Source organism: Delphinus delphis, chromosome 1, assembly GCF_949987515.2.
Source record: "Delphinus delphis chromosome 1, mDelDel1.2, whole genome shotgun sequence".
In the NCBI taxonomy this organism is placed as follows: Eukaryota; Metazoa; Chordata; class Mammalia; order Artiodactyla; family Delphinidae; genus Delphinus; species Delphinus delphis.
The window spans coordinates 21,952,896-21,980,141 of record NC_082683.1 but is presented as its reverse complement, the minus strand read 5'-3'; the positions used below and the strand labels follow the sequence as shown (position 1 = coordinate 21,980,141).

General features: G+C 39.7%; 1 protein-coding gene across 9 annotated transcripts in view; it reads right to left on the bottom strand.

Moving 5' to 3' along the window:
* PHACTR4 (phosphatase and actin regulator 4) overlaps window positions 1-26,253 on the bottom strand; it is a 117,415-nt gene extending 91,162 nt beyond the window's left edge. For 2 of the 9 annotated variants that reach the window (XM_060017215.1, XM_060017243.1), the window contains exon 1: window positions 22,123-22,741. In XM_060017215.1, coding sequence (XP_059873198.1) covers window positions 22,123-22,290 — 168 coding nt within the window. In that variant the 5' untranslated portion in view covers window positions 22,291-22,741. The other 7 variants (XM_060017221.1, XM_060017238.1, XM_060017286.1 and 4 more) reach the window with 7 other exon arrangements.
* Window positions 26,254-27,246: the final 993 nt, after the last annotated feature.

Sequence of the window (27,246 nt, the reverse complement as noted above, 5' to 3'; positions counted from 1 at the left end):
TCCTCTTCTTCCTGACCCCTAAACATTGCAGAGCTCCAGATTTGGCCCCTGAATCTCATCTCTTTACTATTTTCACTCTCTCCTTCCCTAGAACATCACTGGCATTTTGGCTGAGACAATTCTTTATTGAGTAATGTCCCATACATTGCAGGACATTTAGCAATCGTCACTTAGTATTCTTTACCCCAGCACATTAAGTGCCCATTGCCTCCTCAGTTATTATGACACCCAAAACCATCCCCCTAAATATCTAAATCCTCCTAGAGATGTAGTAACACCCCAAATATGAACCCTGACTAGTCATCTTATCCACTTCTATAGCTTTAAATGCTATATATATATTGATGACTCCCAAATTCCTATTTCCAGATTGAATCTCTTCCTTGAACTTCAGACTGGTATATTCACAGTCTACACAATACTTTTACTTAGAAATCTAGTAAGTCTCTCAAACATGTTATACTTTAAAAACCAAACTCTTTGATTCCCAATTCCTGTTCCTCACCTGCCTTCGATAACTGGGGCAATAAGATATTATCACAAACAATTATGTACCATAAATGGACAACATAGAAGAAATGGACAAATTCCTAGAAATGTACAATCTCCCAAGACAGATTATCAGAAAGAAATAGAAAATATAAACAGACCAGTTACTAGTAATGAAACTGAGTCAGTGATTTTAAAAAATTCCCAACAAACAGAAGTCCAGGACCAGAAGGCTTCACAGGTAAACTCTACCAAATGTTTAGAGAAGAGTTAATACCTACCCTTCTCAAACTATTCCAAACAATTGCTGAGGAAGAAATGCTTCCGAATTCATTCTATGAGGCCAGCAACATCCTGATACCAAAACCAGACAAAGATATCACAAAAAAAGAAAATTACAGGCCAATATCACTGAACATAGATGCAAAAATCCTCAAAAATATTAGCAAACCAAATTCAACAATACATTAAAAGGATCATATACCATGATCAAGTGGAATTTATCCCAGAATGCAGGATGGTTCAATGTCTGCAAATCAATCAATGTGATGCATCACATTAACAAACTGAAGAATAAAAATCATCTCAATAGATGCAGAAAAAGGTTTTGACAAAATTCAACATCTGCTTATGATAAAAGCTCTCCACAAAGTGGATGTAGAAGGAACGTACCTCAACATAATAAAGGCCAGTTTTGACAAGCCCACAGCTAACATCATACTTAACAGTGAAAAGCTGAAAGCATTTCCTCTAAGATCAGAAACAAGACAAGGATGCCCACTCTCACTGCTTTTATTCAACATAGATTGGAAGTCCAAGCCACAGCAATCAGACAAGAAATAGAAATAAAAGGAATCCAAATTGGAAAGGAAGAAGTAAAACTGTCCCTGTTTGCAGACGACATGATATTATACATAGAAAATCCTAAAGACACCAACAAAAAACTACCAGAACTCACCAGCAAATTCAGTAAAGTTGCAGGATACAAAATATAAGAAATCTGTTGCATTTCTTTACACTAGCAATGAAATATCAGAAAGAGAAATTAAGAAAGCAATCCCATTTACAGTAGCGACAAAAAGAATAAAGTCCTAGGAATAAATCTAACTAAGGAGGTAAAAGACCTATACTTGAAATACTATAAGACCCTGATGAAAAACTGAAGACAACAAAAACAGATGGAAAGATACACCATGCTCATGGATTGGAAGAATTAATACTGTTAAAATGACCATACTACTCAAGGCAATCTACAGATTCAGTGCAATCCCTACCAAAATACCCATGGCATTTTTCATAGAACTGGAACAAATAATTCTAAAATTTGTATGGAAACAAAAGACCCCGAATAGCCAAAACTGTCTTGAGAAAGAAGAACAAAGCTGGACATATCACACTCCCTGATTTCAAACTATAATACAAAGCTAATCAAAGCAGTATGGCACTGGCAGAAAAACAGACACATATTATCAATGGAACAAAATAGAGAGCCCAGAAATGAACCCACGCTTCTTGCGCAATTAATCTACGCCAAAGGAGGCAAGAATACACAATAGGGAAAAGACAGCCTCTTCCATAATGGTGCTGGGAAAACTGGACAGTTATATGCAAAAGAATCAAACTGGACTACTTTCTCACACCATGCACAAAAATAAATTCAAAACAGATTAAAGACTTAAATGTAAGACTTGAAACCATAAAAATTCTAGAAGAAAACACACAGAGTACACTCCTTAACATCGGTCTTAGTAATATGTTTTTGTTTTTTTTGGTTTTTGTTTTTTTTGCAGTTCGCGGGCCTCCCACTGTTGTGGCCTCTCCCGTTGCAGAGCACAGGCTCTGGACGCGCAGGCTCAGCGGCCATGGCTCACGGGCCCAGCCGCTCCGCGGCATGTGGGATCTTCCCGGACCGGGGCACGAACCCGTGTCCCCTGCATTGGTAGGTGGACTCTCAACCACTGTGCCACCAGGGAAGCCCAGTAATATGTTTTTTATCAAACTAAAAAGCTTTTGCACAGCAAAGGAAACTATCAACAAAACGAAAATCTGCCTACTGAGAGAAGAAATTTGCAAACAAAATATTCTGTAAGAGATTAATATCCAAAATATACAAAGAACTCATACAACTCAACATCAAAAAAAAACTCGATTAAAAAATGGGCAGAGGATCTCAATAGATATTTCTCCAAAGAAGACATATAGATGGCCAACAAGTACATGAAAAGATGTTCAACATCACTAATCATCAGGGAAATGCAAATCAAAATCACAATGAGACAGCACTTCACACCTGTCAGGATGGCTATTAACAAAAAGACAACAAATAACAAGTGTTGGCAAAGATATGGAGAAAAGGGAACCCTCATGCACTATTGGTGGGAATGTAAGTTGGTGCAGCCACTATGGAAAACAGTACGGAGATTCCTCAAAAAATTAAAAACAGAGCTACCATGTGATCCAGCAATTCCTACTCTTGGTTATTTATCCAAAGAAAACAGAAACACTAATTAGAAAAGATATATACACCCCTATGTTCGTTGCAGCATTATTTACAACAGCTAAGATATGGAAGCAACCTAAGTGCCCATCAATAGATGAATGGATAAAGAAGATGTGGTACACACACACACACAGACACAGACACACACACACACACTGGAATATTAATCACCTATAAAAAATAATGAGGGCTTCCCTGGTGGCACAGTGGTTGAGAGTCCGCCTGCTGGTGCAGGGGACACGGGTTTGTGCCCCAGTCTGGGAAGATCCCACATGCCGTGGAGTGGCTGGGCCCGTGAGCCATGTCCACTGAGCCTGCGCGTCTGGAGCCTGTGCTCCACAATGGGAGAGGCCACAACAGTGAGAGGCCCGCATACCACAAAAAATAAAAATAAAAAAAAATGAAATCTTGCCATTTGTGACAACGTGGTTGGGACAAGAGACTTTAATGAGAAGTGAAATAAGTCAGACAGAGGAAGATAAATAATATATGAGTTCACTTATATGAGGAATCTAAAAAGCAAAATAAAGGAACAAACAGAACAAAACAAACAGAATCATAGATACAGAGAACAGGTGGTTGCCAGAAGGGAGGGAGGTGTGGGGAGGAGAGAAATAGGTGAGGAAGATTAAGAGGTAAAAATTTCCAGCTATAAAACAAATGAGTTATGGGTATGAAATGTACCACTGGGGAATACAGTCAATATAATTATGTAATATCTTCATATGGTGACAGACAGTAACTAGACTTATTGTGGTGATCATTTTGAAATGTATAGAAATATCAAATCACTATGTTGTGTAACAGAAACATACTGTTATAGGTCAATTATACTTCAAAAAATAAACAAACAAACTCACAGAAAAAGAGATCAGATTTGTGGTTACCAGAGGCTGGGGTAGCGGGTGGCGGGGGGGTCTGGTTGTAGTCAGTCAAAAGGTACAAACTTCTAGTTGTAAGATAAATAAGTACTAGGGATGTGACATAAAACATGATAAATATTGTTAACACCGCTCTATGTTATATATGAAAGTTGTTAAGAGTAAATCCTAAGACTTCTCATCACAAGGAAAAAGATTTTTTTCCTTTTCTTTACTTTTGTATCCACATGTGATGATGGATGTTCACTAAACTTATTGAGGTAATCATTTCATGATGTATTTAAGTCAAATCATTATACAGTATGCCTAACACTTAATACAGTGCTATATGTCAATTATATCTCAATAAAACTGGAAGAAAAAACAAAACAGATAAAACCTCATGTTCTGGACTTCCCTGGTGGCGCAGTGGTTAAGAATCCGCCTGTCAATTTTTCACAGAACTAGAACAAAAAATTTCACAATTTGTATGAAAGCACAAAAGACCCCGAATAGCCAAAGCAATCTTGAGAAAGAAAAACGGAGCTGGAGGAATCAGGCTCCCTGACTTCAGACTATACTACAAAGCTACAGTAATCAAGCCAGTATGGTACTGGCACAAAAACAGAAATATAGATCAATGGAATAGGATAGAAAGCCCAGAGATAAACCCACGCACATATGGTAACCTTATCTTTGATAAAGGAGGCAAGAATATACAATGGAGAAAAGAAAGCCTCTTCAATAAGTGGTGCTGGGAAAACTGGACAGCTGCATGTAAAAGAATGAAATTAGAACACTCCCTAACACCATACACAAAAATAAACTCAAAATGGATTAAAGACCTAAATGTAAGGCCAGACACTATAAAACTCTTATTAGAGGAAAACATAGGCAGAACACTCTATGACATAAATCACAGCAAGATCCTTTTTGACCCACCTCCTAGAGAAATGGAAATAAAAACAAAAATAAACAAATGGGACTTAAGGAAATTTCAAAGTTTTTGCACAGCAAAGGAAACCATAAATAAGACAAAAAGACAACCCTCAGAATGGGAGAAAATATTTGCAAATGAAGCAACTGACAAAGGATTAATCTCCAAAATTTACAAGCAGCTCATGCAACTCAATATTAAAAAAACAAACAACCCAATCCAAAAATGTGCAGAAGACCTAAACAGACATTTCTCCAAAGAAGATATACAGATTGCCAACAAACACATGAAAGAATGCTCAACATCATTAATCATTAGAGAAATGCAAATCAAAACTACAATGAGATATCATCTCACACTGGTCAGAATGGCCGTCATCAAAAAATCCACAAACAATAAATGCTGGAGAGGGTGTGGAGAAAAGGGAACCCTCTTGCACTGGTGGTGGGAATGTAAATTGATACAGCCACTATGGAGAACAGTATGGAGGTTCCTTAAAAAACTAAAAATAGAACTACCATATGACCCAGCAATCCCACTACTGGGCATATACCCTGAGAAAACCATAATTCAAAGAGTCATGTACCAAAATGTTCATTGCAGCTCTATTTACAATAGCCAGGACATGGAAGCAACCTAAGTGTCCATTGACAGATGAATGGATAAAGAAGATGTGGCACATATATACAATGGAATATTTCTCAGTCATAAAAAGAAACGAAATTGAGTTATTTGTAGTGAGGTGGATGGACCTAGAGTCTGTCATACAGAGTGAAATAAGTCAGAAAGAGAAAAACATATACAGTATGCTAACACATATATATGGAATCTAAAAAAAAAAAAAGACAAAAAGGTCATGAAGAACCTAGGGGCAAGACGGGAATAAAGATGCAGACCTACTAGAGAACGGACTTGAGGACATGGGGAGGGGGAAGGGTAAGCTGGGACAAAGTGAGAGAGTGACATGGACATATATACACTACCAAATGTAAAATAGATAGCTAGTGGTAGCTAGTGGGAAGCAGCTGCATAGCACAGGGAGATCAGCTCGGTGTTTTGTGACCACCTAGAGGTGTGGGATAGGGAGGGTGGGAGGGAGGGAGACGCAACAGGGAAGAGATATGGGAACATATGTATATGCATAACTGATTCACTTTGTTATAAAGCAGAAACTAACACACCATTGTAAAGCAATTATACTCCAATAAAGATGTTAAAAAAAAAGAATCTGCCTGCCAATGCAGGGGATACGGGTTCGAGCCCTGGTCCAGGAAGATCCCACATGCCGTGGAGCAACTAAGCTCTTGCGCCGCAACTACTGAGCCTGTGCTCCAGAGCCCGCGAGCCACAAGTACTGAAGCCTGCGCACCTAGAGCCTGAGCTCGGAAACAAGAGAAGCCACCGCAACGAGAAGCCCACGCACCACAACGAAGAGAAGCCCCTGCTCGCCACTAGAGAAAGCCCGCGCGCAGCAATGAAGACCCAACAACAAAGACCCAACGAAGCCAAAAATAAATAAATAAATAAATAAATAAATAAATAAATAAATATTTTTGCGGTACACGGGCCTCTCACTGTTGTGGCCTCTCCCGTTGCGGAGCTCAGACTCCGGATGCGCAGGCTCAGCGGCCATGGCTCAGGGGCCCAGCCGCTCCGCAGCATGTGGGATATTCGCGGGCCGGAGCATGAACCCGTGTCCCCTGCATCGGCAGGCGGACTCTCAATCACTGTGCCACGAGGGAAGCCCTACAGGTCTATTTCTTGATCACAGGACCAAAACCACCTTGTATAACGATTACGGTTTTACAATGAGTCCTGTAATCAGGTATGGCAAGTTTCCCCATTTTGTCTTCAGAAGTATCTTAGCTGCTCCATCAAAGTGTCAAGTTCCATGAAAAAAACTTCTTGGAACTTTTATTAGAATTACATTCAACCTAAAATACAAACTGGGGAGAACTGTCATCTTTATAATACTGACTCTCAATCCATGAATATCATATGTGTCTCCCATTTATTCAGGACTTCTTTATTACTTCTCTAATTGGACCATCTTGGTCTTTTAAACAGAGAGTTCTGGGGGAAACCTGATCTAATTTATTTTTATTGTGAATAAGAGATATCTGTATCCCTTTCTACCATTTTATTTTCCATTTTTTATTTCTTCCACTTTCCAGTTTTCTTTTTCTTTTGCCTTCTGTTGGATTTTTTTCTCATCCATTTTTCTACTAATTTCTATTTATTTTAATTCTTTCTATTTCTACTTTTTTATTGTCACCCCTGAAAGGCAAAAATGAATACTTTACCTGAAGTCTAAAGTTAATATCTTTACTCTCCTTCTTAATTAAACAAGAACTCTTGGAATGCTTTTACTTCAAACCCCTTCCCTACTTATATTTGAGTACTTTCCATTTTTACATCCACAAATAATATGTTATTATTGTTTTATTAGGTCAATCCTTCTTAAGATTTTCCCCAGCGGACATCATATCCTTCGCTCATCATTCCTCTTTGCATCTCTGACCTTGTTTCCAAGAAGCATTCTTCCGTCGACCTGAAGTACATCCTCTAGAAGTTCCTTTGGTGAGGTTCTGTGGCAATATATTTTCTCAGTTTCTTTGTTTGAAATTTTCCTTCTTTTAGACTTATTTTTTAAAAATATTTATTTATTTTATTTAACTATTTGGCTGTGCCGGGTCTTAGTTTCGGCACGTGGGATCTTCATTGCTGCGTGTAGGATCTTCGTTGTGGCATGCGGGCTCCTTTGGTTGCAGCGTGCGGGATCTAGTTCCTTGACCAGGGATCAAACCTGGGCCCCCTGCATTGGGAGCATGGAGTCTTAACCACTGGACCACCAGGGAAGTCCCTAAACTTATTTCTGAAATATGATTTTAGTGGGTATACAACTCTAAATTGACAGGTGTTTTCTTTTAGCATTTGTAAAATATTGTTTCAGTGTCTTCTTGCTTTCAGTCCTGGCTTGACCGGAACAGCAAACAATCTCTCAAAATGTATATATCCTGCTAGAGGAAATTATGTAGTCTCAGGGTCCATTAGAAACCCTTTTTCCGGGACTTCCCTGTTGGTCCAGCGGGTAAGACTCCACGTTGCCAATGCAGGGGGCCGGGGTTTGATCCCTGGTCAGTGAACCAGATGCCACATGCATGCCACAACTAAGAGCTCACATGCCACAACTAAAGATCCCGCGTGCCACAACTAAGACCCAGCACAGCCTAAATAAATATTTTTTTAAAATAAAATAAAAATAATAAAGGAAATAAAGTAAAGTAGTATAGTTTATCTAACTACGAGGAAATCAGGAAAAAGCATTTAAAAGTCAAACTGACAAAAACAAGTAAAGAAAACTTGTCAACCAAAAAAAAAAAAAAAAAAGTCAAAGGTACTTGAACTGGTACCTCTCAGGATTTGAATAGGCTACTTGCCTGCTATATGACCTTAATCTTCAACATAACCATAAGGTAGATATTACCATCCCCATTTTAAGATGAACTTAGGGTATATGGAAGGTTAAGTAGCTTATCCAAGGTCAATTACCTAATAAATAGTGAAGCCAGGATTTTTTAATCCAGGCAGCCTGACTTCTGAGTTTGCATTTAAACCATATACGATGTTGCCTGATCCTAAATCAAGGAATGTTAACTGATTTAAGATCTGTAAGAGGTTTACACTCTGCTAAACCAAAGAGCTGAGGAATTCCCTTGTGCAAGAGATTCGTATGTTAAAAGTCCTGATCAATACAGGTTTCCTCTATCTAAAATTGTAAGATAATTAGAATTATTTAAAGCAACAAAAAAAGCACAGCCACTAGTCTAATATGTCTTAGAAGATTCTTCACCAGCTAAACTGCCAAGTTTTTTTTTTAATAGATAAATTTATTTATTTATTTTTGGCTATGTTGGGTCTTCGTTGCTGCACGCAGGCTTTCTCTAGTCACATCGAGCAGGGGCTATTCTTCGTTGCAGTGCGTGGGCTTCTCATTGTGGTGGCTTCTCTTGTTGTGGAGCAGAGGCTCTAGGAACGCGGGCTTAGTTGCTCCACGGCATGTGGGATCTTCCCGGACCAGGGCTTGAACCTGTGACCCCTGCATTGGCAGGCAGATTCTTAACCACTGCTCCACCGGGGAATCCCGCCAAGTGGTTTTAAGATCATATAAAAATTCAACTAGGGGATTATGAACAAATGCATACTAACAGCAGGACGTTTCTAAAAAATATGGCAAACCCCTGATATGTGAATGGGTTCATTTCAATTTGCAAAAACTGGAAAGTTGCTCCCGCCATAAAAAATGGCAGGACAAGAAAGAAGGAAAGGCAGTCAAATCCCAAGACACCACCCCTCTTTTCACGAATCCTTGTATGCTCTTCATCCTCTTCCCAATACTATTCCACACCCCACCGTCATCTCCAAATTCTTCTAACAAATCCCTCCAAAGTCCCCTTCTGGTTCCGCATATTCAGAAAAGGGTAAGAAATATATTGGTGGATTTTTTTATTCCATGAAAGCACTGATTACAAATGAAACTAGCCAAACAACAAATCAGTTAAATTACTTCATCAAATGCTAAAAATCTTGTTTTGCATGAACACTGCTTTAAACTAAACAGCAGCCATTCATCAATACAAGGATGTGCTGGGCCACACATAGATAAAAGTGGATTTACAAAGGACAATCGACTATAATGTTTCTACTTCTGAGCCAAAACCATCTTTTTTTTTTTTAATATCAAGCAGATTTTAAAATAAAATTTTAGAGGTATATGAAAACCAGATTTGTCAATTTGGTTTACATTTAAGTTGTATCTGTGACAATGTCCATAAAATCTAGGGCAAATAATAAGAAAAGTAATTTTAGTTTTATTTGATATCTGCAAAACTAAAAGCCTTGATCTATAGTTTACCTAATAGATATTTAATGCTGCTGTTGCTAATGGTAGCCATAGTCTTGATGGTATTAACATTAGTGTATGCAAATCGTGAAATACAACTATCCCCTTCCCAGCTTTAGCAAAACCGTTCATATGTACCAGCTTCCTCAACTTTAATAACCATGGCTAGGTCAATCTAGTGAGAGAAACACATAAGCGTGCACTGTAGACTAATAACTTCTGATATTAAAAGCAAAAATGGTTCTTTATCTCAATCACCCTAGTAATAGCCTTCATTCTTTGTTTCACTTTGTGTGTCCAAGATAGCCACAAGTTGTAAATACAGATATAAATGAGTCTACCAATATGTGAACCATCAAGAATGAAAAGATTATCTTTCTGCCTTTTCTATTCCTTTTTATGGCACTTCCAAAATGCTAGACCCGTGCTCTGCAAAATAACCTTCTTCCTCCTGAGAAAGCACAACAAGTGAATATAATTATTCAGGCAAAAACTAAAGAACAAACATTTACTGGGTAGATGGTTAAGAGAACTCAGATTATTTTCCATTGAACAAATCAGCATAAATTAGTTTTAAATATCATTCACTCACACAAAACTGATTAGTCATTTTGGTCACAAAAGATAATACTGCAGAATTTAATCTCCTTGTCCTTTTGGCTTCAAGTGGGATTAATAATACCTGACCTCAAAGAGTTGTGAGAATATCATGAAATAGTATTTGTTAAAAAAAAAAAAACAGTAAAAAATGAGCTGTGCCTGCATACAGTAAGTACTTAATAAGTGTTCAGCTAAGCAAGTGGCTATTAAGAACCAATTATTGATAGATGCCAAGTACCGTGCCAGACAGTGTACAAAGAGAAGTAAGTTTACGGTCTTTAAACTTAAAAACCAACACCAGTAAAGAAAAAGAGATGGTCATGTTAACAAATAGGTATTAATATAATACACATGCAATAATGTAAATACAGATAGCAAAGAAAAGGGTTCCCCCGCCCTTTCCTTTTTAACCACATGAGAAGTAGGGCTGGACTTCCATGTAATGCTAAAGCTCACCCCACTCCTTGATTTTAGTTCCAAATCAAAACTCAAAGCAGATTTTAGCTGTCATGAGTCTAAGCTTGACCAGAATACATAATATCTACAAATATTATCAAGATGATGAAACCAATTTACATTGGCAGAGAAGGGACAATTTAAAGTATCATTTCCATTTATTCCTTGGACTTGACCGGAAAGCACACCATTACAGAAATAAACAAAATTAAGAAACAGTGTATCAACTGCTCTTCCAGAGTGATCTACAATTGCTCAGACAGATGCTACTACCTTAATGTAAGGAATTAACACTGTAATCTACATGTACCATTATTATCTGTCACCACAGAATCTACCCCTTTGACTGGAAATTGGAAAACTTCTAGTTTCTTAAAATAACTTTCTTTGCCATTTCTTAACTATTTTTGTTAATACTACATAGAAATTTGGCAGCTACAAATAGTTGGTTCACAAAGAACTTCATTTGTTTTTGCCTTATCAGAAAAATGAAACATTATAAAGAGATTTACAGATAAGTTAAAAATATAAATGGGATTTTAGCAGAAATAAAAAATATTGAAAAACTTAAAATAGAGATTTACAATCATGCTCTCAGTACAACAGTTTTACAAATGTCTTTTAAAAGGTCTGTTCAATAAAAATTACACTTGCAAAAAGATTACTTAATTTTAAGCACAAATAATGAACATCTAACATATTACTTAAGGGTAAAGACATAAAAATGGGGGTAATTTCCCTTTTTAAGAAAAACCGTAGGGACTTCCCTGGTGGCGCAGTGGTTAAGAATCCGCCTCCTGATGCAGGGCACACGGGTTCGAGCCCTGGTCCGGGAAGATCCCACATTGCCGCAGAGCAAGTAAGCCCGTGGGGCCACAACTACTGAGCCTGCGCTCTAGAGCCTGCGAGCCACAATTACTGAGCCTGAGTGCCACAACTACTGAAGCCTGCGCACCATAGAGCCCACGCTCCGCAACAAGAAGCCTGCGCACTGCAATGAAGTGTAGCCCCCGCTCGCCGCAACTAGAGAAAGCCCGTGTGCAGCAATGAAGACCCAATGCAGCAAAAATAAACAAATAAATAAATTTATTAAAAAAAAACAAAAACTGTAACCTCCTCCTAGTTAAACAGTCCTTCTGTCTAAGTCTATTCACACTAAGCAGTATGAATCAGCTTTGAAACAGAGGTGTGGCTTACTGATAACCAAAAGTACTCTCAGGAAATATCATTAGTGAGTTATAAAGGACAGACCTCAGCAAGAGCAATTCAAATAGCCATGACAAAATCTACACCCAGAAAAATGTAGCACTGGCATTATGTATATCACATTTTGAGAAAATCCCCCAGAACAAAACATATTTTTAAAAGCTACAGTATTCAGTAATATATCAAATCTTCTTAAAAAACAGTTTTGGCAGTGAACATTAACTATGATGAAAATACTATTTATAAAATCTCCAAAAATAACTTTATCCCCAAACTGAAAATGTAAAGAAATGAAATTCATATTTGTTGTCAACTTGACTTTTAAAATAGTTATGTGATGAAGACACATGAACAAATAAATGGAATGATGAGAGGGAATTCATTGAAGAAATACAAATGGTTAATAAAGATGAAAATATGTTCAACCTGATTATTAATAAGGAAAATGCCAATGTAAAGTGAGTTTTATTTTTATTTTTCTTGCCTATCAGAATGGCTAAAAATTTGAAGATTTAAACTATTCAGTTTGGCGGAGAGAGGAAGGAGAAAAGGAAAGATATTGATCAAAGGGTATAAGATAAGTAAGTTCTGGAGACCTAAAGTACAGCACGATGACTACAGTTAATAATAATGTATTGTATACTTTAAATTTGCTGAGAGTAGATCGCAAATGTTTTCAACACACACATGTGTGCACGCTGGTAACTGTGTGAGGTGATGGATATGTTAATTAGCTTGATGTGGTAACCATTTCACAAAGTATATGTACATCAAAATATCACACTGTATACCCTAAATACATACACTATTTATTTGTCAATCATATCTCAATAAAGCTGGAAAAAAAAAGAATAAAATATCCAGTATTGATGGTATTCAAGAAACAAAAGCGGCCGTGGAAAAAAAAAAAAGCGGCAGTGGGTGGTGGCGGTGGTGGGATGAATTGGGAGATCGGGATTGACATATATACACTAGTATGTATAAAATGGATGACTAATAAGAACCTGCTGTATAAAAAAATAAATAATATTCAAAAATTCAAGAGAAAAATAATACTAATGCATAGAAAAGTATTCTCATAAATTAACAGGTAATTTGATGTGTCTTTTTGGAGGACACTTTGGCAGTACCAATCAAATTTGTAAACCTTTGACCCGGCAATTCCACTTCTAAAGTACAGATATACTAGACTCAAAAAGATATTGCGGCAGTATTATTTATAATGGCAAAAACTCGAGATACCTGAAATGTCTGTCAACGGGAAAATGGCTAAAGAATGAAACCTTCATACATTGAATACCATGAAGACATTCAAAGATCTACTATGTCCTGACATTAAAGGATATACTCAACATATTGTTGAATGAAAAAAAGAAACAAGTTGCATAACGAAAGGTAGGATTATAAGGCTACACACCAAAAGGGTTCTCAGTGGAAGTTTGGAGGGGACAGGAGTGGGAATAAGAGAGAGAGAGTAGGGTGATAAGGACTTTTGCTTTTTATTTTATGTACTTATATACTATCTAAATTTTTATTGTATATTTCCTTTACAATCAAAAATTATTTTTAGGGAATTCCCTGGCGGTCCAGTGGTTAGCACTCCACACCTCCATTGCAGGGAGCATGGGTCTGATCCCCGGTCAGGGAACTAAGATCCTGAACAGCATGACCAAAAAAAAAAAAATTATTTTTAAGATTTGCAGAATCGGAATTAATCATCTTATTTCTTCTCCTGGAATACTTGAGACTAAAGTTGTGTTTTAGGCAAGAAAAGTTTCCCTTTAATAGATGAAGTTTGGTTAAATATATCTATACAGTGTTAGAAATGAAGTAAAAATGGTCAATGGAAAGACTGACAAATGAATTTTAAAAAATAGTTTCATAAGATACATGCACCTCCTATGTTCATAGCAGCACTATTTCCAACAGCCAACACATGGAAACAACCTAAATGTCCATCGACAGATGAATGGATAAAGAAGATGTGGTACATATATACAATGAAATATCACTCAGCCATTAGAAAGAATGAAATAATGCCATTTGCAGCAACATGGATGGACCTAGAGATTATCATACTAAACAAAGTAAGTCAGAAGGAGAAAGACAAATACCATATGATATCACTTATATGTGGAATCTAAAATACAACACAAATGAACATATCTACAAAACAAAAACAGACTCACAGACACAGAGAACAGACTTGTGGTTGCCAAGCGGGAGAGGGAGTGGGGGAGGGAAAGACTGGAAGTTTGGGAGTAGCAAATGTAAACTATTATATACAGGATGGATTACATCAAGGTCCTACTGTATAGGAAACTATATTCAATATCTTATGATAAACCATAAGGAAAATAATATGAAAAAGAAGATATATGTATATGACTGAGTCAGTTTGCTGTACAGAAGAAATTAACACAATATTGTAAATCAACTATACTTCAAAAAAATTTTAAAAAGTTTCATGTATCCCTGGATCATACGATATCACGTATGAATATTTTTTCATGAAATAATATTGAGGATCACTATTTATAGGAACTTAATGTGGCATAACTGATGTTTAATAGGTTAACCCTTTTTTAAAAAAATTTATTTTGGCTGTGCTGGGTCTTAGTTGCAGCATTCGGGATCTTCATTGTGGCATGCAGACTCCTTAGTTGCAGCATGCATGAGGGATCTAGTTCCCCGACCAGGGATCGAACCCCAGGCCCCCTGCATTGGGAGCACGGAGTCCTACCCACTGGACCACCAGGGAAGTCCCAGTAGGTTAACCCTTTTAATCGCTTTTAATTAAAAAGAAGTTGCTCAACAACTGCTCCTTAATATTTTCCTTTCTGTTCTGCCCTCCAAAAGCACTAGCACATACTAAAATATTTTAGTTACCAAATCCTCTAAACCTTTTATTAATAATTCTTAATATAAGCACCCTGAAGATAGTTAAATGCTTGCTCTTCTCCAGAGAGTTAAGAGGCTAGAGAGAAGCTTCTGATTTTCTACAAAATAAAACAAATGTAAGCACAAAGAGGAGACAGTTTTAAAAATATAAAGAAATAGGGCTTCCCTGGTGGTGCGGTGGTTGAGAGTCCGCCTGCCAATGCAGGGGACGCAGGTTCGTGCCCCGGTCTGGGAGGATCCCACATGCCACGGAGTGGCTAGGCCCGTGAGCCATGCCCGCTGAGCCTGCACGTCCGGAGCCTGTGCTCCGCAACGGGAGAGGCCACAACAGTGAGAGGCCCGCATACCGCAAAATAAATAAATAAATAAACACAGACACAAAAGGTCAAATATTATGATTCAACTTATATGTGGCACCTAGAATAGGCAAATTCATAGAAGATAAAAAGCAGAACAGAGGTTACCAGGGGTTGAGGGGGGAGGACAATGGAGAGTTATTTAATGGGTACAGAGTGTGGGATGCCGAAAAAGTTCTGGAAATGGATATTGGTGATGGCTGCACAACACTGTGAATGTACTTAATACCACTGAATTATACACTAAAGAACGGATAAAATGGTAAATTTTACAGTTTGAAAAAGTTTGCAATCATTAATGCAGTTGCAGAGAAGCAGACTTCTTACTTATCTTATGCCATAATATGCAAATGCATATTTGTTTAACAGAACGGTCTTAGTGGTCTGTGCCTACAGTGGAAGGACAAAGCCCCTCTCCCAATTATACAAAGATATCCCAGAAGCCAATTATCTCTGGGATTTTATGTAAGCACATAGAACATGTAAAAGACTGTTTGTAAAATAGCCAATCTTAATGGTATCACCAATAGGTAAAAAACATCGTGGGACTTCCCTGGTGGTCCAGTGGTTAAGAATCTGCCTTCCGATGTAGGAGACGCGGGTTCAATCCCTGGTCTGGGAAATAAGATCCCACAGGCCACAGGGCAACTAAGCCTGTGTGTTCTGGAGCCCACATGCTGCAACTACTGAGCCCGCATGCTCTGAAGCCCCCGCGCCACAATGAAAGATCCTGCATGCTGCAACAAAGATCCCATGTGCCGCAACTGAGACCCAATGCAGCCAAATAAATAAATTAAATAAATTTATTTTTAAAAAATTGTGTCTTTTTAAAATACTTACAGCAAAGATGCACCCATATCCTGAATCCTAATGCTCTCCCTCAAATGTAAATTCAGAGGAAGGGACGGGAGGCAAAGCTGAGTGTGTGCAAATAAAAGGAAGTGGAAAGTACTCTTCATACCTTCTGACTGGTTCTATCCAGTTATTCTTTGGTATCTACTGGCAGTATTTTTTTTAACATCTTTATTGGAGTATAACTGCTTTACAATGGTGTGTTAGTTTCTACTGGCAGTATTTTTAAAAGGGGTTTATCCATGAGGGAGGGGAAGACAGGTAAGGCTACCCTCCTTAGGAACTCGCCTCCTTTCTACCTGTCACCCACAGGAAGAGGGGAAAAAGTATTTCAGGGCTCTACTTTTTAACCTTGATTAATAGACAATCAACCCACCCAAAGAACTACTATTTTCTATGAAACCCATTCCGAGGTAAATAAGAATAAAATACATCATCAACACGAATGTGAGAAAAATACTTCATATTTTTTTTAATATCCTTGATCCCTTATAAAGATTTTTAATTTCTAGTGACCTAGGTGGATATTAGTAGTGCAAGTTTAATAAGAACACTTCAATTTAGTGTCCTCCAAAGCTTAAAATGTCCTCACGAAACAATGCTACTAGAAATAACTGGATACGGGACTTCCCTCGTGGTCCAGTGGTTAAGACTCTGTGCTCCCAAGGCAGGGGGCCCGGGTTCGATCCCTGGTCAGGGAACTAGATCCCGCATGATGAAACTAAGGCCCAGAACAACCAAATAAATAAATAAATATTTTTTAAAAAAGAAATAACTGGATAGCATTAAGAAAAAAAATAACTTCACGCTGGTCAGAATGGCCATCATCAAAAAATCTACAAACAATAAATGCTGGAGAGGGTGTGGAGAAAAGGGAACCCTCTTGCACTGGTGGTGGGGATGTAAATTGATACAGCCACTATGGAGAACAGTATGGAGGTTCCTTAAAAAACTAAAAATAAGGGCTTCCCTGGTGGCGCAGTGGTTGAGAGTCCGCCTGCCAATGCAGGGGACATGGGTTTCTGCCCTGGTCCGGGAGGATCCCACATGCCGCGGAGCGGCTGGGCCCATGAGCCATGGGTGCTGAGCCTGTGCGTCTGGAACCTGTGCTCCACAACGGGAAGGCCACGGCAGTGAGAGGCCCGTGTACCGCCAAAAAAAAAAAAAAAAACAAAACCAACAAAAAGACTAAAAATAGAACTACCATATGACCCAGCAATCCCACTACTGGGCATATACCCTAAGAAAACCATAATTCAAAAAGACACATGCACCCCAATGTTCACTGCAGCACTGTTTACATTAGCCAGGTCATGGAAGCAACCTAAATGCCCATCAACAGCAAATGGATAAAGAAGATGTAGTACATTATCTACAAAGGAATATTACTCAGCCATAAAAAGGAACGATACTGGGTCATTTGGTGAGACGTGGATGGATCTAGAGACTGTCATACAGAGTGAAGTAAGTCAGAAAGAGAAAAACAAATATCGTATATTAACGCACATATGTGGAACCTAGAAAAATGGTACAGATGAATAAGTTTGCAGGGCAGAAATTGAGACACAGATGCAGAGAACAAATGTATGGACACCAAGGGGGGAAAGTGGCGGGGTGGTGTTGGTGTTGGTGTGATGAATTGGGAGATTGGGATTGACATGTATACACTGATGTGTATAAAATGGATGACTTATAAGAACCTGCTGTATAAAAAAATAAATAAAATAAAATTCAAAAATTAAAAAAAAACAAACGTTTTTTCCCACACCTCAAAATTAATTTTTCAAAAAAAAAAAAAAGAATGGGAGAAACAGAAGTTGAGAAATTAATATTTGCTCCACCTATGGAGAAACAATTTTCTAATGATGGAAGAAATTACAAAGGAACCAGTGAAGAGCTACGGCATGAAATATTTAGATTTCTGTACAAAACAAAACAAAAATAAAAATGAATATCTCATGGACTTCCCTGTGGCACAGTGGTTGAGAATCCGCTTGCCAATGCAGGGGACATGGGTTTGAGCCGTGGTCCAGGAAGATTCCACATGCTAAGGAGCAACTAAGTCCATGTGCCACAACTACTGAGCCTGCGCTCTAGAGCCCGTGAGCCACAACTACTGAGCCCAAGTGCCACAGCTACTGAAGCACGTGTGCCTAGAGCCTGTGCATCGCAACAAGAGAAGCCACCACAATAAGAAGCCTGCGCACCGCAACGAAGAGTAGCCCCCGCTTGCCACAAACTAGAGAAAGCCTGTGTGCAGCAATGAAGACCCAACGCAGCCAAAAATAAATAAATTAAAAAAAAAATAGTCAACAAGGACCTACTGTATAGCACAGGGAACTATACTCAATATTATGTAATAACTTATAAGGTAAAAGAATCTGAAAAAGGATATATATGCTGTACATCTGACATGAGATATTTTAAATCAACTCTATTTTAATAAAAAAAAGATTTTTTAAAGAAGTAAAATAAAGGAGTTCCCTGCTGGCCTAGTGGTTAGGATTCCGGGCTTTCACTACTGTGGCCCAGGTTCAACCCCTGGTCGGGGAACTCCCACAAGCTGTGCCGCAAGCTGTGCGGCGTGGCCAAAATAAATAAATGAAATAAAATGAAAAAAATAAATAAAATATTTTAAAAATCAAGCACTGTGTAAATGTTCATACCTGGTGATCCAGTAATTTCATTTTTTTAATTTATTTTTTATTGATGTGTACTTGAATTACAGCGTTGTGTTAATTACTGCTGTACAGAAAAGTGACTCAATTATACATATATATACATTCTTTTTCATATCCTTTTCCATTATGGCTTATCACAGGATATTGAATATGGCAGTAATTTCATTAAAAGAAAAGTTACACGTACAGAGACCTATGTGGAAATATTATTCACAATGGTTAAATAAATTGAAGCCAACAATATAGGAATCCTTTGTTCAGTTGTTCTTTAATTTTTTTTTTTTTAATTTGGCTGTGCTGTGTGGCTTGCCAGATCTTAGTTCCTGGACCAGGAATTGAACCTGGGCCTACTGCAGTAAAAGCACCAAGTCCTGACAACTGGACCGCCAGGGAATTTCCCTTAGTTCAGTTTATTTTCATAAACAGGCACTGTTTAGTGGGGAGAATAAAGAGGTAAATAAGCCACAGAGGGAAAAGTGCCCTGCAAAGACATGGACAAAGTGCTCTGGGATCACTCAAGGTAAGGATGAATCATTAACCTTCTAAGCCAGTTTTTGACACTGTACTTCCAACCTAAGAGCAAAGAAGAGAACAGGTAGCTGGGTAGATAGAATCAAGTACGTTGGTTATCTGCTAGATATCTGCAGGGTCAAGGCGGGCTAAGACAGTTCTCTATAAGAGATTTTGTTGAGTTCCATCAGAATTAGCCATGCACAAAGGAAACAAACAAATGAAGCAATGTACTTAAGTTCTGTGAGATAATCATAAAATTGTTATCTACCCTTAAATAAAATACAGTCAACAACTATTTTAAAAATATTCCTGGAAATTTGGCTAACAAGTTCACATTTGAGAGAATAAATGCAGAGAATCTTTAACAATGGAGGGTTTTTTTTTAAGTCACAGATATGATTCAAGATTTGATTTTAATGTATACCTGAAAAAACATCCAGCAACATCATATACTACAAACAAATTTCTAAATTCAGTGCACTGATAGTACATACCCTGAGAGGTTTCCCTTACCCACTCAGTACCCTGGAAGTGAAGGATGCACTTTAAACCAGTTCTCACTCCCTTGTACAGCACTGATCACAGTACTAATCCCTTTTTCTTTGCCAGCTATAATCATATCTTTTCTCTTATTTACTAAACACTATACAGTTTACAAAGACTTCTCATATACGTTATCCCATCTGACACTTTTGAAGAAATAGTTACTAACTCTGTTTTATAAATGAGGAAACTTAAAGTTCAAGGTCAGCTGACTTGGATAGTCACAGCTAAGAAGTGATGGAGCTGGAACTAGAACGCAGGTTTTCAGACTCCAAAGGTAGTAAATACATTGCATTGAGTAACTATGTCAGAACTTTCAGATTGTCAAAACAAACACCTGGTGCTTTTAACACAATAGAGAAGTTCAACTGAAAACCAAGCTTGAATCTGAAAGCTGTATGGTTTCAATCATCTCTTCCCTAAAAATCAGTCACTAAACACACTTCCTTTCCTAAACTCCTCGGAATACCATAAAAATCCTAGAATTTGAGAAATCAACTAAACCAGACCCTTTTAGAGATGAGAAAACTGAAGCATAAGACTTGTGACTTGCTCCGAGTCTCCCATTACAACATAGTTTGTCTTCTTCTAAGGCCCACATCAACAGTACTGTATTCAAGAAATGTCTTGAGAATGGAGGAGACAGAATGGATGGCCGACTGGCTAATTTGTCTGACCTTGGTGGGGCCCTAACTGAGGTTCAGCAGCCCTTTTGCTCATCTCTGGTGGGCTCCCTTACATCTTCCATGACTGCTATTCCAAACTTTTAACACTCTCTGAAGTCCTCTAGCCCATTCTGCAGATAACTTAACTCATTCATTCAGAAAGATTTTAAACAAAGAAGTCATCAGGCATTAACAGACCCTACAAGGCAGAAATTATTATTCTAAACTTTGAAGTCAAAATATATCTGGGTTCCAGATCTCTTCAATTACTTAAAAGTGCCTTTGGGAAATTTAATCTCTCTGAGCCATACCTCCTTCAGCTGTCAAATGGGAATGCCCACCCAATCTACAGAATTTTTGTAAAATTAAATGAAATAGCACATAGAAAAGTACCTAGATCAGTGTCTGGGTACAAAATAGGCTGTTGGTAACTTACTCCAATTTCAATGTCCACCTCCGTCACTTCAAATATATCTTCTCCCATCCTTTCTTCATGTTTCATTTTCAAGGCTCACCTCTCTATGAGCTTTGATTTTATTTCCTCCCAATGTTTCTCTATTATCTTCCTTTTCTTTTGCGCAGATCTTCAATATCTAGCTCTCTGCTGGCTCCTTTTCCTTTACCTTCAAACATGTCAAATCTCTCCCATTCTTTAAAATCAAAACAAAATCAAAAAAAGGCCCTCAATCCTGCCTCCTATTTAGCACTTACTCTAAATATGCTCCTAAACCCTCTAAGATAGCAAGCAATTACCTCAAAACAGATCAGCTTATGTCAATTTCCTGCTTAAAAACTTCTGATGGTTTAGCAATTCCTTAAACATAAAGCCTGAAGTCTTCTTTTGGCCGTGCCACCACACAGCTTGCGGGATCTTAGTTCCCTGACAAGGGACTGAACCCAGGCCACAGCAGTGAAAGTGCCGACTGCTAACCACTGGACTGCCAGGGAATTCCCATAGCCTGAAGTCTTTAACAAGCATTCTGAATCCTTCTCAGCACCCAGCCATCGATCTTTCCTTTCACCTGCCATTGCACTTTTCAACTTCTCAGCCCCACTGGTCCAGAGATCCCTAAGTATTCCATAACTTTCTAGAATGGTATGTATATGTTTCCTTTCTTAAAAAATATTTAATTATGTATTTATTTATTTGGCTGCACCGGTCTTAGTTGTGGATGTGAGATCTTTCAGTTGCGGCATGTGGGATCTTTAGTTCTGGCATGTAGGCTTTTAGTTGCGGCATGCAGGATCTAGTTCCCTGACCAGGGATTGAACCCAGGCCCCATGCACTGGGAATGTGGAGTCTTAACCACTGGACCACCAGGGAAGTCCCAGCATATGTCTCCTTATATGCAGTTTTCTGGGGTGAAAATCTATTGCTATTCTCAAATTTTCTAGAGGGGGTACCTGAACCAAAAAATGTAAAAACCCACTGCAATATCCTTTAGCCACACCAGACACACACCTTATACTTCAGCATCTCCATTCCTATGCTCAAACTGCCCCCTCTGGCTGGCATAACCTTAATAGTAACTGTTCTTATTAATCCCTCAAGAACAAGCTCCAAAATCACTTCCTCTGTAATGCCTTCCTTCACTGTCTACCAAAACAGAATCATTCAGTCCCTTACCTATAGTATAACACATCCCTATTTAATACTCACCAGACTACTAGGTGTTGTAATGTTGTAAGCTTTAAGGCGGGAGCTATATACCTTCACATCTTTGTACCGCCAGAACATAACCCAGGTCCTAGCACATGATGGGCAAAACAAAAAAATCTGCTGAACAATTTTGGCACTCAACTGCTCCTGCCCACTTCTGTTACTCATTCACTCATTCACCAAACATTTATAAAGTTCCAATGAAATACCTGGAACTGTGTGCCAAGCAGTAAGGATGTAGACTAGGGCATGGTCCCTGACATTAAGGCAGTTAACTGTGACAATATAGAATAATAATGGTCTTATTTGATAAGTGCTATTTAAAAAGGTCTACATGAAGGGCTGTGATAGCCCATGTGAAGATGTGACTAACACTCACAGAAGGTTTAACAATGGGACATCAGACTCTCTCAGAACAGAGAATGCAACTACTCTGTCTTTCTTTTTTTAAAAAAATTAATTAATTATTTGTTTGTTTTTTATTTTTGGCTGTGTTAGGTCTTCGTTGCTGTGCACGGGTTTTCTCTAGTAGCGGCGAGCAGGGGCCACTCTTCGCTGCAGTGCGCAGACCCTTCATTGTTGTGGCTTCTCTTGTTGCAGAGCACGGGCTCTAGGCCTGCGGGCTTCAGTAATTGTGGCACGCAGGCTCAGTAGTTGTGGCTCGCGGGCTCTAGAGCACAGGCTCAGTAGTTGTGGCGCACGGGCCTAGTTGCTCCGCAGCATGTGGGATCTTCCAGGGCCAGGGCTCAAACCCATGTCCCCTGCATTGGCAGGCGGATTCTTAACCACTGAGCCACCAGGGAAGCCTTGTCTTTCTTTATAAACAACATTTCCCCAATGTTCCTTTTCCTTTTCTAAGAGCAGTAACAATAACTTACCACAGGAATGTGAAGGGTACAGTGCAACCAAATTTTTATCCTACTCGATTCTGGAAACAATTCCACAAGCTAGGTAGAGCAGGAATCATTACACCCATGTTAAAGATGAGAAAACTAAAGTTCAAAGAGCTTACTGATCAAAATTGCACAGTAAATAAGAGGGGATTTATTTAGTACTTATTTACAGTCTTACTCCTCCCTTTCAAACCTAATCAGTTTGTAAGCCCCAGAGAAAAAAGACTTGTTCTCACTGCTTTGTCCTCAGGGACTACAAAGGTGCTTAAAACACAACAGGTGGGGTTTGCCTGGTGGCTCAGTGGTTAAGAATCCGCCCGCCAATGCAGGGGACACGGGTCCAAGCCCTGGTCTGGGAAGATCCCACATGCCACGGAGCAACTAAGCCCGTGCGCGCCACAACTACTGAGCCTGCGGTCTAGGGCCCGCGAGCTACAGCTACCGAAGCCTGCGTGCCTAGAGCCTGTGCTCAGCAACAAGAGAAGCCACTGCAATGAGTAGCTTGTGCATGGCAACGAAGCTCAACACAACTAGAGAAAGCCCCAACGCAGCCATAAACAAATAAATAAATAAAATAAATAACTTCCCTTCTTAAAATAACTTCCCTTCTTAAAAAAAGAACACACAACAGGCTTTCAATAAATATTTGTTGACTGAATTGATTTGAAAATACAGCAGATCAACAGCAAAAAACACAAAGGAAAAAAGCTCCTTCCCATTATGATGGCATAATAAAAGATTTAAAACAGGCTTCTACTAGTTAGAAAGGCTATACTAATTGTATTGACTCAATTCCACTGGCATGTAATGCATTTTACCTAAGAAGAATTTAAGTAAGGGAGGTGAAGTAGGTTTTTATTTCTGATGTCACATTCATGGCATGTACTGACATAAACCCAGGCTTAAACTGCAAGTTTGAAATTGATCAAAAGTTTTTATTAAAAGCAAAAACTAAGAAAGCATTTTCTTGAGTTTTGACTCTCTGGCTAGAAAAATGTCTGAATATCAGTTCCTTCTGTTATTTTCAGCGGCTGACGCTGCCGTATATACGTTCTCCAATATATTTCTTAATATACCTTTAAGCAAAGATTAGTTAAACCCTTTTAGTAAATAAAACTTTCAATAACCATTAGTCAAAACCACAGCCCAATAACTCACCACCCTTCCCCACCTCCAGGGCTCCATAAAGTTGCCATTCTGCCTAGGCACAAGGTAACACAGCATACCATAAGACAAGGTGACGGAACCGATGTTCAGTATGGCAATGGTCTGTGGTCCTAGAAAGTCCAGTTCCTTATAAATCAGGGGCTCTGACTGAAAATATTTCCATACTTTTCTCCAATATTTAAATTTCAGTGAATCACAAGCTGTTGATAGTGTTATGATAAATAACTGCAATAGGCGTGAGGTAACAGATAGAGCCCTGGATTTGGAATACGGTTTACCCTACTATTTCCTATCCAGGTTAACTGTGTGACCCCCGGCAAGTCAGTTAACATTTCAGAGGCTGTCAATTTAACATTTTACAGCTGTAAAATGAGAGAACCACCACCTCACAGAACTACACAGTGAAAATTCAATTATATAACATATATGAACAGTTTTCAAAAATAGCACTGTGGGAATTCCCTGGTGGTCCAGTGGTTAGGACTCCATACTTCCACTGCAGGGGGCACGGGTTCAATTCCTGATCCGGGAACTAAGATCCCTCAAGCCAGGCAGGGAGACCACAAAAAAAAAAAAAAAAAAAAAAAGCACCGATAGCACTATCATCCCTACACAATATTACTAACACAATCAGAGATTCTCAGAGTAAATCACTTGCATTAAGAGATATCAAACAAAGTAATAAAATACAAAGGGGTTTATTTGCCTACGTGACTAGGGTGGGAATTTTACCTATATAACTTAAATAACCTTCCCTGATTCATGTAAAGGGACCTGGTTGTCCTCATTTCAGAGACTTGAAAGACTAACGTATTTTTCAAGAGAAGTATCTGCAATGGCTTTTATTTTAAAAGCTTTACCTTAAGCTGAACCTAGTCTTCCAACGGGACATACACAAAGATGCCACTAACAAAATGTGATCAAACCCACAAAATTCACCAGTTGCAGTAAGGATCTACTACCTCTCCTCCCTCAAACTGGCTTGATTTCGATTACTTCTGTAGCTTTCTAGAAGCCACTAGGTTTCTGGTTTCTTTATAAAGCAGATCCTTCTATTAATGGACATTTGCTTTCAACTCTGCGTTTTCAGCGGAAGTGAAAATCGATTTGAGGGGAATACAGGGCGTGGAACTGGGCGGCTGGATGAAGTACTGTGGTCTTTTTCTGCGTGCAATGGATGAAGAGGCTGCTCGCCGCCCTATAAATCACTTTCTCTCCTCCGAGATTCTAGCGGTGTGTGAACTACCATTCTGACCATCCGCACCGGTTCTGATTCCTCGATCACAGCAGCGACCCATACGGACTTCGAAGCAAATTCGATCCCTTCCCGGTTTCCTGGGGAGGGGGGCTCACTTCTTTCCCATAGGCCCATCCCCCCTCCAGAAAAATGCCTGGAGATTAGTGCCCTGAAGCCAACCGGGACTGACGTTTAAGAGTTGGACAATAACCTTGAGGTTTCAATAGAAACCCCGTCCGCCTCGCCTTGGCTCCGAAGCCTCCGATCTGCCCAGCTGGGATGCAGAGGTATGAGGGAAGACAGGTTTGAAAAGTGGACTTTGACCCGATCTGGTTATCGTAACCGGATCCCCTGTCAGGGACCGGACCCTGTCAGGGACTGGCCCGGCGGGCTCCCCCGAGGAGGCGACTCCACGCCCGGGCACAAAGGGGCGCAAAGCAGCCGAGACAAAAGGGCCCAGCCAAGTCGCGGTGGGCGGAGAGGGCGAGCCTGAGCGAGGCGCGCCGCAGGCGGAGAAGCCAAGGCAGACGGTTGTGGGAGGGCCGAGGAGGAGGCGGCGGCCACCGCCCGCCCCGCCCTGGCTCGAAGCGACCACCGCCCGGCCGTTACCCCGGCCCGGCCGTTACCCCGGCCCGCACCGCCACCCTCTCGCGGACCTGAAAGCGTGGCCCGAGCCTACCAGGCGCCCGCAGCCCGACTCTGTGCACTTTCCGCTCACTTTCCCTTGCTTGCCGAACTCACCCGGGGCGTCGCCGCCACCTCCTCAGTGGTTTCCCCCGGAAATCCTACCTGGCCTGCCGGCCGCCAGGCTGCAGCCAGAGACTTCGGCCCCCGGGGAGGGGGTGTGTGGGGGGGGAAAGGGAGCCGGCGGGACAGTGAGGGGTAGGAAGTGCCGCCGCGGGGGCTCATGGGACTTGTAGTTCCAGGAGGAGCCAGCTGTGCCGCGGGCCGGACAAAATGGCGGGAACCTCTCGCCCTTAGTTCTGGGCGGCCGGCCCCACACGGCCTCTCTGGGCATGCGCCGCCCCTTCTTGTAAAAGAGCTTGGACACGTTTCCTGCTATGCAGGAGGGCAAAGGTCTTTGGACTTGGGAGGACAGAGTTCAATGCTGGGTTTCAGGGAGTGCCTAAGGAGGGAGCTGATGAAGGTGTGCTGTTATAGAAATCTGTGCCCAGTCCCTGTCTGGCTAAAGTTCAGTTATAATCTCCGCAAAGGAAAAAGCTATTGAGGGCCAGTTACTGAAGTGCAGTAAACTTAGAAGCAAGTTACCCTCAATTTTGTGCATAAGGAAGAAACCCAGGAATCATTTTTATCTCCTTCAGCCTATTAAGTCCAGTCATTTTACATCCCAGTTCCTTACCAGTTTTTCCACTACCACCTTTCCAAGGGGAGGTACCATCACCTTTCCAAGTTTCTCTAGTTTCAGGCCTCCAGGCAGTCACCGTCCAAACACCTTCCTTCCTGCTGCCAGAGGATCTTTCTAAATGCCAAACACATTGTGTCACAACCCAAGTTAGACCTAAGTGTAAAACCTAAAGCTACAAAACTTTTAGAGGAAAACACAGGAGGAAATCCATGTGACTTTCAAACACACAATCCATAAAGGAGAAAAACTGATAAGCTGCACATCATCAAAATTAACACTTTTGCACTTTAAAACACAGTTATGAAAATGAAAAGACAAGCTGCAGACCTGGATAAAAGAGCAGCAAAACCTATAGCCAACAAAGGACTAATATCTAGAACACACAAAGAACTCTTTCAACTCAAGACAAACAACCTAGTTTAAAAAAAATGAACAGAGACACTTTACCAAAGACAATAAAT